This window comes from Loxodonta africana, chromosome 2 (genome assembly GCF_030014295.1).
Source record: "Loxodonta africana isolate mLoxAfr1 chromosome 2, mLoxAfr1.hap2, whole genome shotgun sequence".
Taxonomy (NCBI): Eukaryota; Metazoa; Chordata; class Mammalia; order Proboscidea; family Elephantidae; genus Loxodonta; species Loxodonta africana.
In genome coordinates, this window is record NC_087343.1 from 200,425,982 (window position 1) to 200,441,025 (window position 15,044).

Sequence of the window (15,044 nt, forward strand, 5' to 3'; positions counted from 1 at the left end):
CAACTAGATGGTGCCTGGCTACACCACTGCCTGCTCTGACAGGGATCACAATAGCAGGTCCCAGACAGAGCTGGAGAAAAAATGTGGAACAAAATTCTAACAAAAAAAAGATCAGACTTACGGGCCTGACAGAGACTGGAGTAACCCCAGGAGCATGCCCCCAGACACCCTCTTAGCTCAGTAATGAAATCAGTCCTGAGGTACACCCTTCAGCCAAAGATTAGACAGGCCCATAAAACATAATGAGACTAAAGGGGCACACCAGCCTAGGGGCAAGGACTAGTAAGGAGGGGGCAGGAAATCTGGTAATAGGGAACCCAAGTTTGAGAAGGGAGAGTGTTGACGTGGAGTTGTTAACCAATGTCATAAAACAATATGTGTACTATTTAGTGAGAGGCTAGTTCTGCAAACCTTCATCTAAGGTACAATTTTAAAAAAGAAGTGTTTAATATTCCCCCCCGCCTCCCCGCCACATCCATTGAGTGTGGGCTTCAGTTAGTAACTAAGAAATGTTGTTGTTAGGTGCCATCGACTCGGTTCCAACTCATAGCAACCCTGGGTACAACAGAACAAAACACTGCCCAATCCTGCACCTTCCTCAGAATCATTGCTATGTTTGAGCCCCTTGTTGCAGCCACTGTATCAATCCATCTTGCTGAGGGTCATTGAAGGTATGTCACTTCTGATATAAGGTTATAAAAAGGCTGCAACTTCTGCCTTGGTCATAGTCTCTCAAATCACTTATTCTGAGGAAAATTAGCCATCATATCATAAGGGCATGCATTCAACCTAAAGAGAGGCCCATATGGCAAGGAATTTAAGACTGTTCAATAGCTAGCAAGGAACTGAGGCCTTCCAGTAACTCACGTAAGTGGGTTTGGAAGATGATCCTGTCCCAGGCAATCGTTCAAAGTGAGGCTGGAGTCCCAGCTGACAGCTTGACCACAACCTTGAGATTGATCTAGAACCTAAACCACCAGCTTCCTGACCATAAGTAACTGTGAAAAAATAAAGTTGTTTTATACTGCTAAGTTTTGAAATAATTTGTTATGCAGCAATACATAACTAATTCATAGATCCACACAAATATGGCCAATTAAGTTTTTTTAAATTTTTACTTTGGAATAATTTTAATTTATGGAAAAGTTGCAAAAATAGTACTAAGTACTACTGTATATCCTTCACTCAAATTCCTCTAATGTTAACTTCTTGCATAACTATGGTACATTTGTCAAAACTAAGAAACTAAGATTGGTATAGCACTATTAATTAAACTGCAGGCTTTATTCAGGTTTCACTACTTTTTTTCATTAACACCATTTCTCTGTACAACACTAGGATCCAGTCCAAAGTACCACATTACATTTAGTCACCTGGGCTCCTTAGTCTCCTCTGATCTGTGAAAGTTTCTCAGTCTTGTTTTTAGTTACCTTGACATTTTGAAGAGTTCTGGTCAATTATTTTGTAGACTGTCCCTCAATTCGAGCTTGTCAAATGTTTCTCATTAGACTGGAGTTATGGGATTTGGGGAAGAATGCCACAGGTGAATCATTGCATCATTCCAGCAGTTACATGATACCAACATGACTTATCACTGACGTTAACCTTGATCCCCTGGCCAAGGTAGTGTTTGTTAGGTTTCTTCACTGTAAAATCACTCCCCCCCCCGCCCTTACACTACTCTTCAGAATCAAGACACTAAATCCAGTCAACGCTTAAGTGGAAGGAGGGAAGCTAAGCTCCATCTCCTGGAGAGGGGAGTATATACATACATTATTTGGAATTCTATTTAAAAAAAAAAAAAGATTTTTGTATATTTATTTATTCAGTTATTTATTTATAACAGTATAGATTCGTGAATATTAATTCCATTGTGTGTGTTATAATCCAGTACTATTCTTATTAATTTTGTTATTCAAATTGTTCCTCGTTTTGCCATTGGTTGCTCTTTCAGGCTGGCTCCTGTGTCCTTTTCACATGCCCCTCTCCCTTTTTTAGCACTTCCTTACTTTCTGGCATCAGGTGCTTCAGGCTCATACCGTGTTTCCCTGCTCCAACTCTAGAGTTGTTCATTTTCCCAGGGAGCATTGGTTCTTTTTATCGGAGAATGGTATTTACAGATCAAGATTTGAATACAAGTCTAGAAATAGAGCTACACAAATATGGCCAGTTGATTTTTGACCCAGATACAAAGGTAGTTCAGTGGAGAAATGATAGTCTTTTCAACAAATAATGTTGGAACAACTGATCATCCATATGCCCACATGGGATTGCCATGAGTAGGAATCGAGTCAATGACAACTAATAACGAGTGATCCCGTGGCTAAAGACAAACACTAGGGTATAAGCCATTGGGTATGACGCTGGTATGGCTGCGAGTCGGGGACTTAACACAGTGTCTACAGGAAGGAGCGGTGGCCAATTCTTCTGTAATTATATCATTTAATTCCTCTTAACCATTTATCAACATTCTTCAGAAAGCACAGATTGGGCCTTCCTTACCGCTCCCATAATTATCCAGAACCTATTTTCTAAAATAACCTCACTGGATTATCCAGTTATGATTTACCTTTGCAAATATTTAATCTTAGCCAATTTCTGATCGCCCAACCCCACTTCTTTCCACCTAGTCCCCATACACACACACAGACACACACACACAGTTGCAGGTGCCTTTTTCCCATTTTAAATGACTACTCTGGAAACCCTGGTGGTGTAGTGGTTAAGAGCTACAGCTGCTAACCAAAAGGTTAGCAGTTCGAATCCATCAGGCACTCCTTGGAAACCCTATGGGGTAATTCTACTGTGTCCTATAGGGTCACTGAGTTGGAATCCACTCGATGGCAATGAGTCAGGGTTTGTTTAACTGTACTCTTGAAAACTGAGTCAAAACAAATGACAATGAAGAGCAAGGTGGCAAATCTTGTGCATTCTGAAGCCACCTCCAACCCTCATACAAAATTGTAAGATTTCTGGTCATCTCTTCTCTAGCAGTATATACAAAATTGTTTGCCTCCAACTTGGCCAGTGATATCAGAAGGCTTCTCCTCTGCCCTTCAATCTCCTATTCCCCCAACACCTGCTAATATCAAAGAGGGCCAGAGAGAACGGACTTTTCTTTAATAGAGGAATATGGGCTACAGGTAGGGTTACCAGATTTAGCAAATAGAAATTCAGGACTCAGTTAAACTTGAGTTTCATAGAAACAACAAATACATTTTTTAGTATAAGTATGATCTATTTTTTTAAAACTAAAAAAAATCATTATTTCTCTGAAATTCAAATTTGACTAAGTTTAATTTTTTTTTTCTTTTGGCAATTCTAATTTTAGGAGATGGGGGTAGTGGTAAAGGAGAAGAAGGTATTTGGAGATTCTTTATCTGTTTCCTGAACTAAACAGTTTAGCTGGGGGCTCTTGGCTAAGTCAGGTCACTGGTGGGAGAGCAGATTCCATGCGGAGCACTGGGGTGGGTGCCTCTTGCTCTTCACAGGGTCCTGAGTTGAGCAGCCACAGCTCAGTACCTATGCTCCCTCACCCCAACCTCTCGGCCTTTGGAAGGCAACCCACAAGTTTAGGCTGGGGTGGAGAGCAAGCGTAGTCAAGATAACAAACAACCTCAGACATGATTTGCAAAACAGACATTTTGACTTTAATAAGTTATAAAATTAAGGAATCAAATTTTACTATACATCAAACACGTATTGATTGCTGTCGTCAGCAAGATAAAGTGTTGTGGTTTGAGTTCAGCACCGTGGTGATTCAGTATGGTAGGTACCTGTCATACAGGAGTAAGAGAGTCATAATGCTTCATCAGATAAAGATATTGCTATTGAGCACCATTTATATATGAAAAACAAAACAAAACCATAAAATACTAGTGAAAGGCTTATACAAGAAATTCCATGGGTTTACCAAAAGGGATGTCAGGGCCAGTCCCAAAAATCTAGCATGAGTTTCACCCACAAACTGAGAAGTGGCTCTCAGTCACCTCAACTGATTTCCCAGTGCCGCAGAGTAAAGGACCTCTTGTTCCTCAGCAGACACTTGTCTGCTTCCTCTAAGCTCCAGGGACACCTCAGACACAGAAGCTGTCTTTGGAGGCTGAGGACTGTTTTAAGCCAACTCTACACCTGGTCCTGTGCTCGAAAGAGATTTGACACAGTTTCTCAGAGCCAGGTGAACTCCGTGTGCCTTGGACAGAGATCTCTGAGGACCATCTAGTTCTGGGGAACTCTTGGACGTCTGGCCTAAGCACTGAATATGACACTTGGGGCCAAGCCAAGCTGGCCTACAGTTCCTAGAAGGCATCTTTCTCCCTCCAGTAGAGGACAGGGACCCATAGGAATGTCCCACATACAGCCTCTCCTTGAAGGCTTCCAGCCCCTGAGACATGAAGCCCTGGTTTCTAGGGATTTGGGAATGGAGTATTCACCTCCTACAGCTTCCTGGTGGGGTAAATAGAGTAATACCACCTAGCTGGTGTTAGTCCTGTAAGGAGCTCTGGCGGCACAATGGTTAAATGCTTTACTACTAACTGAAAGGTCAGCGGTTGAAACCCACCAACCACTCTGTGGGAGAAAGATGATGTGGCAGTCTGATTCCATAAATATTTACAAAGTTGGAAACACTATGAGGCAGTTCTACTCTGTTCTGTAGGGTTGCTATGAGTTGGAATTCACTCAAAGGCAACAGGTAGGTATAGTTTCAGTCCTTTACTCCTTCCGCCTTCTAGGACACACCCAAGCAAGAAATGTCCACTCCTTGAGTTTGTGAAAGGCACCAACGACCAAGGGTTCAACAAATGAGGAAAGCAGTGGGATCCTTTCCCAATTATAGACAGGCAGGATTACAAAAGTGCTAAGAAGTGATTCTGTAAAAGAGAGCCAAAAGCATTTTTCCAGTTTTGTTCTTAGGGGCCAGCAAGCTCCTTTGAGACATTGGGACAGTGTAGGGGCTTGTGTGGAAAATGCTAGCAGCAGGGGGTGGAGGGGTCATTATCACCCTAGGGGCGTTCACCAGTTTGAAAGTTAAGCATCAACCCCAGAAGTCCTTCTTACTGTTTCCTGCACCCTCACTTTGTTTCTTAGACCACCCAGACACATATGCAGGTTCAGACAAATACACTTAGCACCTCAAAACTCAATACAAAGTCACCTTTATGGTATTACCTGAGCCTAAGTGTTCTCATCCATACAATGGGGAATTTGATAAGAAAAAGTGCTAAGATCTATGACTGGTGAGAATATGAAGCCTCTAGAACTTTCCTAGGCATCTAACGCTTAAGAATTATGTGTCAAGCTAGGCCCAGCTAAGGAGCTAATGTGCCCCCTGAATCTTGTAATTTTGGGAAGTTTAAGCTGCACGTTCACAAGACATTGAATGAAAAGTTACCCATGCTTCTCCCACACACCTCCTCTTTCCTCCTGTTTCTAATTCTCATCTTGCTCACAAAACCAAACCCACTGCGGTCAAGTCGATTCCGACTCACAGCGACCCTGTAGGACAGAGTAGAACTGCCTGATAGAGTTTCCAAGGAACTACTGACCTCTTGGTTAGCAGTTGTAGCACTTAACCACTATGCCACCAGGGTTTCCCTTGCTCACAAAGCACCATTATAATGAAAACAGAGGGTGCCAAACAAAGTTTGGAAAGAGCAAAAGAAAGGAGAGACCGTCTCTCCCACCTCTCACCCTGCCTCCCAGCAGAGAGTATATCCTGAAGTTTATTGCTGGATTCCGGAACCTCGGAGTCCCCTAAGGGTTGAAAGTGCAGGCAGGGCAGGAGAGCGGAGACTCCCAAAAGACTAGACAAGGAAAACCCACAAGTGAAGCTGGTTTTCAGGAGCAAACGTCAGTCCAAAAAACCCAGGGTCTCAGAATTTTGGGGCTTGGCCACCCTGGTGGCAATACTCCCTCAGCCCCTCTAGATTAGGAGATTCATGGGGCTTAGACCACTCATGGGACTTTCCCAGCAGAATGCATGCCTCCTTCATCCTTCTACTACACTTAGGAAGGGAAAGAACCTCTCTAGGAGAGCCAGCGTCTGAGGCCAGGCCAGCCAAAGGAGAGTGCTGGGGCCTTCCACCAGTGCCTGGGAGAGGGCAACCAAGGCCAGAGTTAGAGGTGGGGGGAGAGGCCCTGGGAAAGCCTGGGAAGAGCTCCCAGTGTCCCCTCCTAATGCAGGAAACATGGCCCACTGTTTAGATGTATCCTCAAAAACCAAAAAAACCAAACCCAGTGCTGTCCAGTCGATTCTGACTCGTAGTGACCCTATATGACAGTGTAGAACTGCCCGATAGAGTTTCCAAGGAGCACCTAGCAGATTCGAACTGCCGACCCTTTGGCTAGTAACTGTAGCACTTAACCACTATGCCACCAGGGTTTCCAGATCCATCCTCATGTCCTCACTTATAGGGTTCTCATTGCTTTCCTGGAAAAAAAATACACTGTAGCACAGCTCAAATTTGGATGAGATATTCATATGCAGTACAATATGAGCACCAAATGTGTCAGATGACTTTTCCTGTCTTTAATTAACAAAATTGCATCAGGCCAAGACTGAGCCAGAGGTTTCAATCTGGTAATTGTAGAGCCTCACAGACTCCCAGAACAGACCCCTTTAAAATATTTTGAGTTGACCTTTAAAAATTTAGAGTTTTCACATGAAAATCTAGACATCTGACTTCTCCTAAAAAAGCAGACTATCTGCACATGGCAGCAATGGCTGGAGCTGACAACCAGCTCTAGAAGGGCATGGCTCTGAGGTTGGTCACAGTCCCTAAATGGACACTACACTCATCCTTGTCACTTGCCTGGCCCTTGAAGGCATTTAAGTTCACAACCTCCACTTCATTGTGCCCCTCTCAGTAATTGGTCAATTATTTAATAAATCACCATTTCTCCTAAGAGTCCCCATGGGGCTTTTTCCTTGGTCTGGGGATTTGTAGGAAGTGTCCTGGATATCCAAGAGGATTGTCACCACCAAGGAAAGGAAGATTTCCCAATCGCTGCTCAGAAACTTGAGGCAAATGGTTTCTCTCTCAGTTATCCTTCTTGCCCTCCCGTCACCGAAAGAGGTTGAAGAACCTCTGTATTCCTTTCCATCCAACACCTAAAACCCTCTTGGTGTTGGCAGTACAGGATTTAGACCACTTGTGGGTTGGAAAACTTGTGTGCTAGCCCAGTTGGCACATGCTCCCATATTTTTGATGTCATGCCCACTCTTTGTTTTCTCAAAACCTTTTGGAGTCAGGAATTTGGACTTCATCTTCACGACACAGGATTTGCTATCACATGGAATATCTCTATAAGCAAGAAAAAAAAATGCTATCGATGCTATCTTTCCATTTTATTACAACTTTCCGAGCATTTCTTTCTTCCGCATCTCATCAATGAGCTCTTGGATTCTTTGGTTTCTGGTCTTTTCATATGGGCTTGGCCGTTGAGGGATTAGGTTGGGTGGCTGGACTTCATCGTCCAGACTGTGGATTTTGTAGGGCACATCTACAGCATTTGTCTCTGGGTGATCCTCGGTGGCATTGGTGCTGGAGGCATTGAGCGGGACCTCCAGGGGGGCACCTGGCGTAGGCTGAACCTCCATGACTAGAGTGGGTACCAGGAGGGTGGGCATGAGCTCTTCAATGTCATTGTTCTTGCCAGGTGGTGGCTGTGTCCTGTCATCCATGTTGCTGATGTTGTACAGGTTACAGGACTTGCAGCAGAGCTTATTGTAGCCTGGGATAGAGCAGTAGCGAGACAAGACTTCCATCCTACAGAACATTGACTTGTCACCTTGGCAGCGGCCCTCTGAAAGAGAAAAGTGGGACAAATAACCACAAACAAGATAAGGGGGGGCCTTGTTTCGTCACATAGTGCAATTTGCTGAAAAAGGCATTTGGAAGAACCTAGAGACAGTGCAGAGGGAAGTGAGCTCACGCAGAAAGTCTGTGCGGTGCAGTGTAAGAGCAGCGCCGGAGGAGGCCAGCATTAGGGACCCTTGCTCTGGAGTGCCACCATCACAAGCTGTGAGCAATGCTCTCCTTCTCCAAGTAGGCCCCAAATGTGGTTTTTTTGGTTTTTTTTTTTTTCAGTATCCCTCAAAGTTTGAGACAGAAAAGAGACCTGTTCATTCTTACAGGGTGATTCCAAGCTCATCTTAGAGAACAGAACTTCATTGGATTCTCACGTTTGACCACCCAGCGGTAACCCCAAAGAAACTCCGTGGCTGGATTTAACTGTACGATAATCTATAAGCACAGATTATAGCAAAATTATACCAAAAAGAACCAATTCCTAAAACCCAAGACAGCAAATACCCAGGGATTAGCTGTGGCCTCACCATGTTCTGACATGGCTGGACCTTAATTGAAACACCAAGAGTTTAACATGCCCAATCCCAGGGCTCTGGTGTCTTAAAAGTGTTCCTCTGGTTTCCCTGAGACAAAATGACATTTTGGAAATGGGAGAAATGGAAGCTGGATTTGTGTACAAAGATACATTCAGAAGGTGAGCTATTATATAAAATTTCTATTCCCATAGCATGATGACCATACATTCTAAGTTTTCTGGAACAATCTTCATGTCTTTTAACTTAATTATATCAATAAATATGATCACCCAAATTTCAATTGTATTTGTTGTTATATATTTACAAGATTTTTCATCTAAAATCCAAAGTCATAAGGAAATCTATGTCAGTATATATGTCCGGATTTGGATTCTATGGGACTCCCATTTCACAAATGTGGGTTCCTACCTCAGTAATTAATGTGGCAACATTGCATCTGGTTAAAGATAGGGTACTAGCTATGGGGGAAAGAAATCAACATTTTCATATCCACATGCTAGGGATCAGGTGCGGTACTAAGAATTTTACAAATACAGCGTCATTATCATAGCTACGCTTATAGCTCTTATCACGTATCAGACAGTTTACTTGCATTAACTCTATTCACACACCAACCTTATGAGGTGGGTAGTATTACTACTGCCATTTACTTTACAGATGAGGAAAACTGAGGCTCAGAGACAATAGGTAACTTGACCATGACAGTTATTTAAATTGTGTCTTATTCCCAAGTCCCTGCTTAATTTCCAAGTATACCGGAAATTCCACCCTGTGAGGGGAGTTCTGTTAACCCATTTTATAAATGAGAATATTGAGGATTACAAAAAATTGAGAATGCCCTCTAAACCACCTGGCTAGTGGAGCTCAAGTTTGAATTCTGACCTGTGGGAGTCCTAACTTTTCGACACTCATGCTTCTCAGACACTGGGGGCCTTGCTAACATGCAGACTCTGATTCAGTAGGTTTGGGGTGAATTCTAACAAGCTCCCAATGAGCCAATGCCCCTGGTCTGCCAGGACACCAGATCAGAGACACTGCCTTCAGCACCCTTGGGTGAAGAGGGTTGTGTAAGGACACGGGGGTACTCAAGATAGTTCTCTTTGGTTAATGAGCATATGGGCCTCTCTCCCCAGACCTCACGTCTTAGTCCCCAGATCAAATATTTTGACTTGTGGTAAGGGCGTGGACTCAACAAAATATTATTACTACAAATTCACATTCATAAGTTTTTCTTTATTCATCTTCAGAAACTAGCGACTTCTCCTGGTACCTAACTAATCCCAGCATAGAGGAAGCCCTCTTCCTTCTGGTTTAATAGTCCAGTAAACAACAGATCTGGTCCGAGTCAGAGGGCATTTCTGGACAAATGTTTGGATTTGGGCACAGGCAAGGGCTTAACTCCCTGACTGGGCCCTGGGTCTAGCCAGTCTTGAAGGAAGACACTGCCCTGTACTTGGAGCAGCCCCCCTGTCCACTATGAGGACTGGCCTTAGCCAGCAAGTTCACAGCAGACACTAGTCAGGTCATCTGGCCACTCTCTGGACACCATCTTGCTTCCCTCAAGCAAATTATTTGATGACCTCTGGAAACACCACAGGCAAGTTTTGGCAAAACATAGGAAGTGTGGATTAGACCTTTACGTAAAGATATGCACCTCATCAGGAAGAGAGAGGAGAGGCAGATGCTGGGAGGAGAGGGAGAAGGAGAGGGAAGTGGAGGGGAGAGGAAAGGAAGGGAATCATGGAGAGAAATGTAGGGGCGACGTCCACAGGTAGCTGGCTGCAGGGAGGAGGGAGAAGTGTGTGTCATACTGGCTGGGGATGGAAGCCCTAGATAATTGTCATGAGCTCTCTCAACCCCAGCCACACTCTCCCACTGGATCCTTCTATTCCTAAAGATCCTGCATGCATGTTCCTTCTGCTGCAGAGAAAGCCCCAAGAGAAGGGGCAGGGGTTGGATGCAGCCTGTTAGTTTACTTCCTCTGGCTCCAAGCATGAAGCCCCAGCCTGGCAGAGGCACCACAGCCACCAAAGGCTGTGACTTCTTAGCAGATATTTTGATTTCCTAGAAATCATAAACCAAAAAAAAACAAAAAACAAAAAAAACAAACCCAGTGACCTTGAGTTGGTTCCAACTCATAGCAACCCTATAGGGCAGAGTAGAACTGTCCCATAGAGTTTCCAAGGAGCATGTGGCGGATTGGAACTGCCGACCTTTTGGTTAGCAGCCGTAGCGCTTAACTGCTACGCCACCAGGGTTTCTGATAAAGGGCTTCAAATCCATCTCTTCTCTCAACCCATTTTCCTAGAGAATCAGCAGTCAGGGTAGACCTGGTCTAAGAGTGGGCCTTGGCCTGCCTGAGCAGACCTGAACCCTCAGCAGAGGGGCCTGTGTCCCAGTCAAGCTCAGGCGGTCCACCTGTCTGTGTGCTGGGCCTGGGGTCAGCTTCCCTACCTTTTTGACTCACCTGTTTTCTTCTTATTCACAAGGGAAGAGAACCAAGCCTTCAGCAATGGCTCATAACTGAAGTAGATAGTTTTGAAGACTTTAATGCACCTTCTTCTCTCCTTAACCTCTGCAAACCCCAAATGGACCCAAGACCTCACCATTGCAATGACCATGGGCCCCTAAGGAAGGCTTTGCAGCAGACGCCATCTTTGAAACACACTTCGGAATGGATTAGCCCTAGCTGTGGACAAAAACCCTGGCCAGGGGCCCTCAAACTTTTCTGTGCCACACACCCATTTCGCATCAGGTGAAGCCTATGAGCCCCTGCTCAGAACTGCTCTTGGATGCACAAAATAAAATACAGAAGATTACAGGGGAAAGAAACTGTACTGTAATATAAACTTCAGATTAAGAGCCCCCAAAGGCTCTTTTATTGACTCAGCACTCTGGGCTTACAAAACACCTCCCTGACCTCAGCTCCATTGGAACCTTATAGCCCCGCCTCAGTAAAAAGTTTCATGAGTGAACTAAGGTTCCCAGAGAAGCAATGGTTCAGTCAAGTCATGTGTTTCCAAGGTGTCAGGGCCAGTCCTGCTACTGGGCCCTCTCCCGTCGGGGCTGTCTTCACTGACCCCAGAAGTGGACTCCTATTCCCACCCAAGAGATCTGGTGGCAGGAACCAGACCTCTATACCAGGCTCACCAGGCCAACCTTCTGGAAGATAGTAATAACTGCTTTAGGATGGATTGGGTGTGAGGGAATGGACAGAACCGAACCCTCTTTCCAGGGCCTTAGCCATGTTTCAGGAGTTGGAAAGGACAGTGACAGGCAGCAGTCACCCACTCACACATCTACCATAAGAGAGAGGAGTGGAGAGTGTAGCAACTTAGCTGGAGAAGGCAGGCTGATGCTGATCCTCCTCTGGGTTTTCAAGAGATGCAGGACAATGGCCTTTGACATAAAGTGCTTAGAATTTGTAAATGATGGTAACGCAATTAAAAAAAATTTAAATGTTGTGAGGGCCAACCAAACACATCCTCAGGGATGCTCAGCAACCTGCCAGTTTTTGACTTCCTGCTGCACTCTCCTCACCAGCCCAGGTTGGCCTCTGTTCCAGGAAGCTCATCTGAGCGGGAGGGAGGAGTTTGTCATGGATTGAATTATGTCCCCCCAAAAATGTGTGTATCAACTTGGTCAGGCCATGTGTGGTTGTCTTCCATTTTGTGATTGTAATTTTATGTTGAGAGGATTAGGGTGGGATTGTAACACCACCCTTACTCAGGTCACCTCCCTGATTCAAGGTAAAGGGAGTTTCCCTGGGGAGTGGCCTGCATCACCTTTTATCTAGGAAAGGTAAGCAAGCAGAGAGTGGGGAACCTCATACCACCAAGAAAGCAGCACTGGGAACAGAGCACGTCCTTTGGACACAGGGTCCCTGAGCCTGAGAAGCTCCTCAACCAGGGGAAGATTGAGGACGAGGACCTTCCTCCAGAGCCGACAGAGAGAGAAAGACTTCCCCTGGAGCCGACGCCCTGAATTTGGATTTGTAACCTACTAAAAAAAAAAAACTGTGAGAAATAAATTTCTCTTTGTTAAAGCCATCCACTTGTGGCATTTCTGTCATGGTAGCACTAGATGACTAAGACAGAGTCCTAACCTGTAGTTCCCAACCAGCAATCCCATGGGAGTTGCCTGATGAGCCAAACCAGACCCAGGTTCTACCCACCAGCCTGCTGTCTCCAGGATCCCCAACTATCTCTCCTTGTGAAGTTTCACAGGTGACAGTCCAGCCCTAGTCTTTCACGATCTCTTTGCAACCCTTGACATCATCATTCCCCTCTCAAAATTTCTTCCCAGCCTTCAGACCATCTCCTTCTTGCTTTCCTCTCTTCCTTCAGGCCACTCTTTCTTGGCCTCTCTTGGCTCCTTGTTACCCACTGCTCTCTCGGTGCTGATGTTCCCTCAACAGCAAAGCCTCCTGGAACTACCATCTTATCCCCACATGGCTTCCTGACATCCACACACTGAGGTTCCATGCAGACATCTTCACCCAGAGCTCCTGTCAGTGCCCCAGATCCATCTACTCAAACACCATCTTCACTTGAATGTCCTGCAAGGACAACTACAACATGTCCACACTGACCATCCCTATTCCCTTTGAATCTATTTCTTCTCCTGGCTCTCCACCTTGCTGAATGATAGCACCATTCCTAGAAGTCAATGCCTCCTTCCTTCCTCCTCCCTCTTCATCCCTTCTCTCCAATCTGTCAGTAACCCCTGTGTAGCTGTCGAGTTCTCATTCTTTAGCTGCTCAAGTTCTAATTCTGACCCTGCCACTTGCCCAAGCATAAACTTGAACAAGTTCCTTCAATGCATTGATGTACACAATGGGAAAAATCACAGTGCCTAATCACTCCCGGTTATTCTGAGGATTAAATGAAGGAACCAAAAACAGATACATGGAGACAGGCACCAACCAGTTGCCACTGAGTTGATTTCAACTCGTGGTGAACCCCACATGTATCAGAGTAGAACAATGCTCCATAGGGTTTTCAATTGCTGGTTTTACAGTAGTAGATCACTGAGCCTTTCTTCCGAGGCACCACTGGGTGGACTCCAATCTCCAACCTTTCAATTAGAGGTTGAGTGCATTAAATATTTGTACCACCCAGAGATTCCGATGCCACAGAGAGAGTATCAAATAGACTTGAGCTAGTGTCCAGCCCTTCCCCATCTTGTCTAGTTCTGGCTTCATTTTCTCTCTACTGGAATGTTCCAGTGACCTTATAACTGGACTTGCTGCCTCTTTGTTCCCATCTTGACCCAAAATTTGTTACTGCAAACCACCTAAAAGGAAATTAAAAATTACCTAAGCTTGGCTAGGCTCTCCTCTACTTGACTGGCCTCATGTCATGCCACTGTTTCCATCCACCCCATGGCCCTGCCACATGGAGCTTCTGACCATTTCCCATACAAATTGTTGGCTTCATAACTTCAATGCCTTTGCATAGGTGAAGTCTTCTACTGGCATGCCCACTGCTTTCCTTCTCACCCAAGAAACTGGCTGTCCTGGGTGTACCTTGAATGGAGAGTCCTGGCTACCACTCTCTCTCTTTCTGCATGATTATCCTCTCTGCCTGGCTGCTGCTCCAGCCTGTAATTTCCACTTATAGGTTGGTGACCCACTAATTTAGACCATCAACCCCAAACTCCCTGGAGCTTTGGGCTGATTTATACGGCTGCCTACTAGCCATGCACACTCCCTTCCCCAGCCCCTCAATGGGACTCAACACCTCCAACCCAAGCTCATGACCTCTGCTGGCTCCATCTGTCTTGGTGAATGGCCTACTGTCCTTTTAAGTGCACAAGCCAGACAACTGGACATTCCCTGACACTTCTCTCTCCCCTACCCCCATGCCCAGTCATCTCTAAGTCTTTAAATATTCCCTCCTCTGCAGTCAAATATGTCTATGTTCCTTTATCTCTCCCACCTGTACCCTGGCCAAGCTACCTTGGCTGCATCATGGTAAGAACTTCCTCTTGGGCCTGCCTGTATTCATTCTTTCCCCCTCTTAGCTAGCTATCCTGCTCCAATAGAAATCCCATTTTTGAACTGAAGATGTGACCACACCCCGTTCCTGCTTGAAGCCCCTGCATTGCCCCTCCTTGCTTTCAGAGTGAAGCCTGGTCCCTATCACTTCTCCTGTCTCACTCAGTCTTGGCCCCCTCCCCCACTCTGCACTGTGCTCCCTCTGGCCACAGGGCCTTTTCACATACTACACCTCCCCTGTTCTTCCAGCCCTCCTTTCATCTTTAGGCTCAGCTGAAATGCATCTTCCTCAGGGAAGCACCCCCTGACCTCCTTTAGGTCGGTGAGTGGTCTCACGGTGCCCTGGGTCTCCTTGGTTGGCAAGTCTGCATTTAATTGTCAGGTAAGGGGACTCATGTCTGATTTTTCATTATCTTGAAATCTCCAAAAGGCGGAACCTGGGGCTGTTTTGCAACTTTTCTATTCCCAGAGCCTATCCCGGCGAATAAAGAATTCATAAGTATATAAATATGAAAAGATAAATGTGAATGATTGAGGAAGTCCCAAATGGGGAAAGAATGTGAGACAGGGTTAACTGTGCCGCTGACTGAATGAAAGAGCTTTTAAAAGATTATCATCTAGAAGTTGGGTAAACAGGAACCACACTCTATCGGGAGACATATAGGGTTACCTGTGCTCGTGGAACAAAAGAGCTTTTAA

At 45.2% G+C, this 15,044-nt stretch overlaps 1 protein-coding gene across 2 annotated transcripts in view; it reads right to left on the reverse strand.

The window, feature by feature from the left end:
* Window positions 1-3,622: 3,622 nt before the first annotated feature.
* Window positions 3,623-15,044, reverse strand: part of ADAMTS2 (ADAM metallopeptidase with thrombospondin type 1 motif 2) — a 311,700-nt gene continuing 300,278 nt past the window's right edge. Inside the window, exon 22 of one of the 2 annotated variants that reach the window (XM_064279254.1) lies at window positions 3,623-7,806. In XM_064279254.1, coding sequence (XP_064135324.1) covers window positions 7,352-7,806 — 455 coding nt within the window. In that variant the 3' untranslated portion in view covers window positions 3,623-7,351. The remainder of the gene's footprint in view (window positions 7,807-15,044) is intronic. The other variant, XM_064279255.1, reaches the window with a different exon arrangement.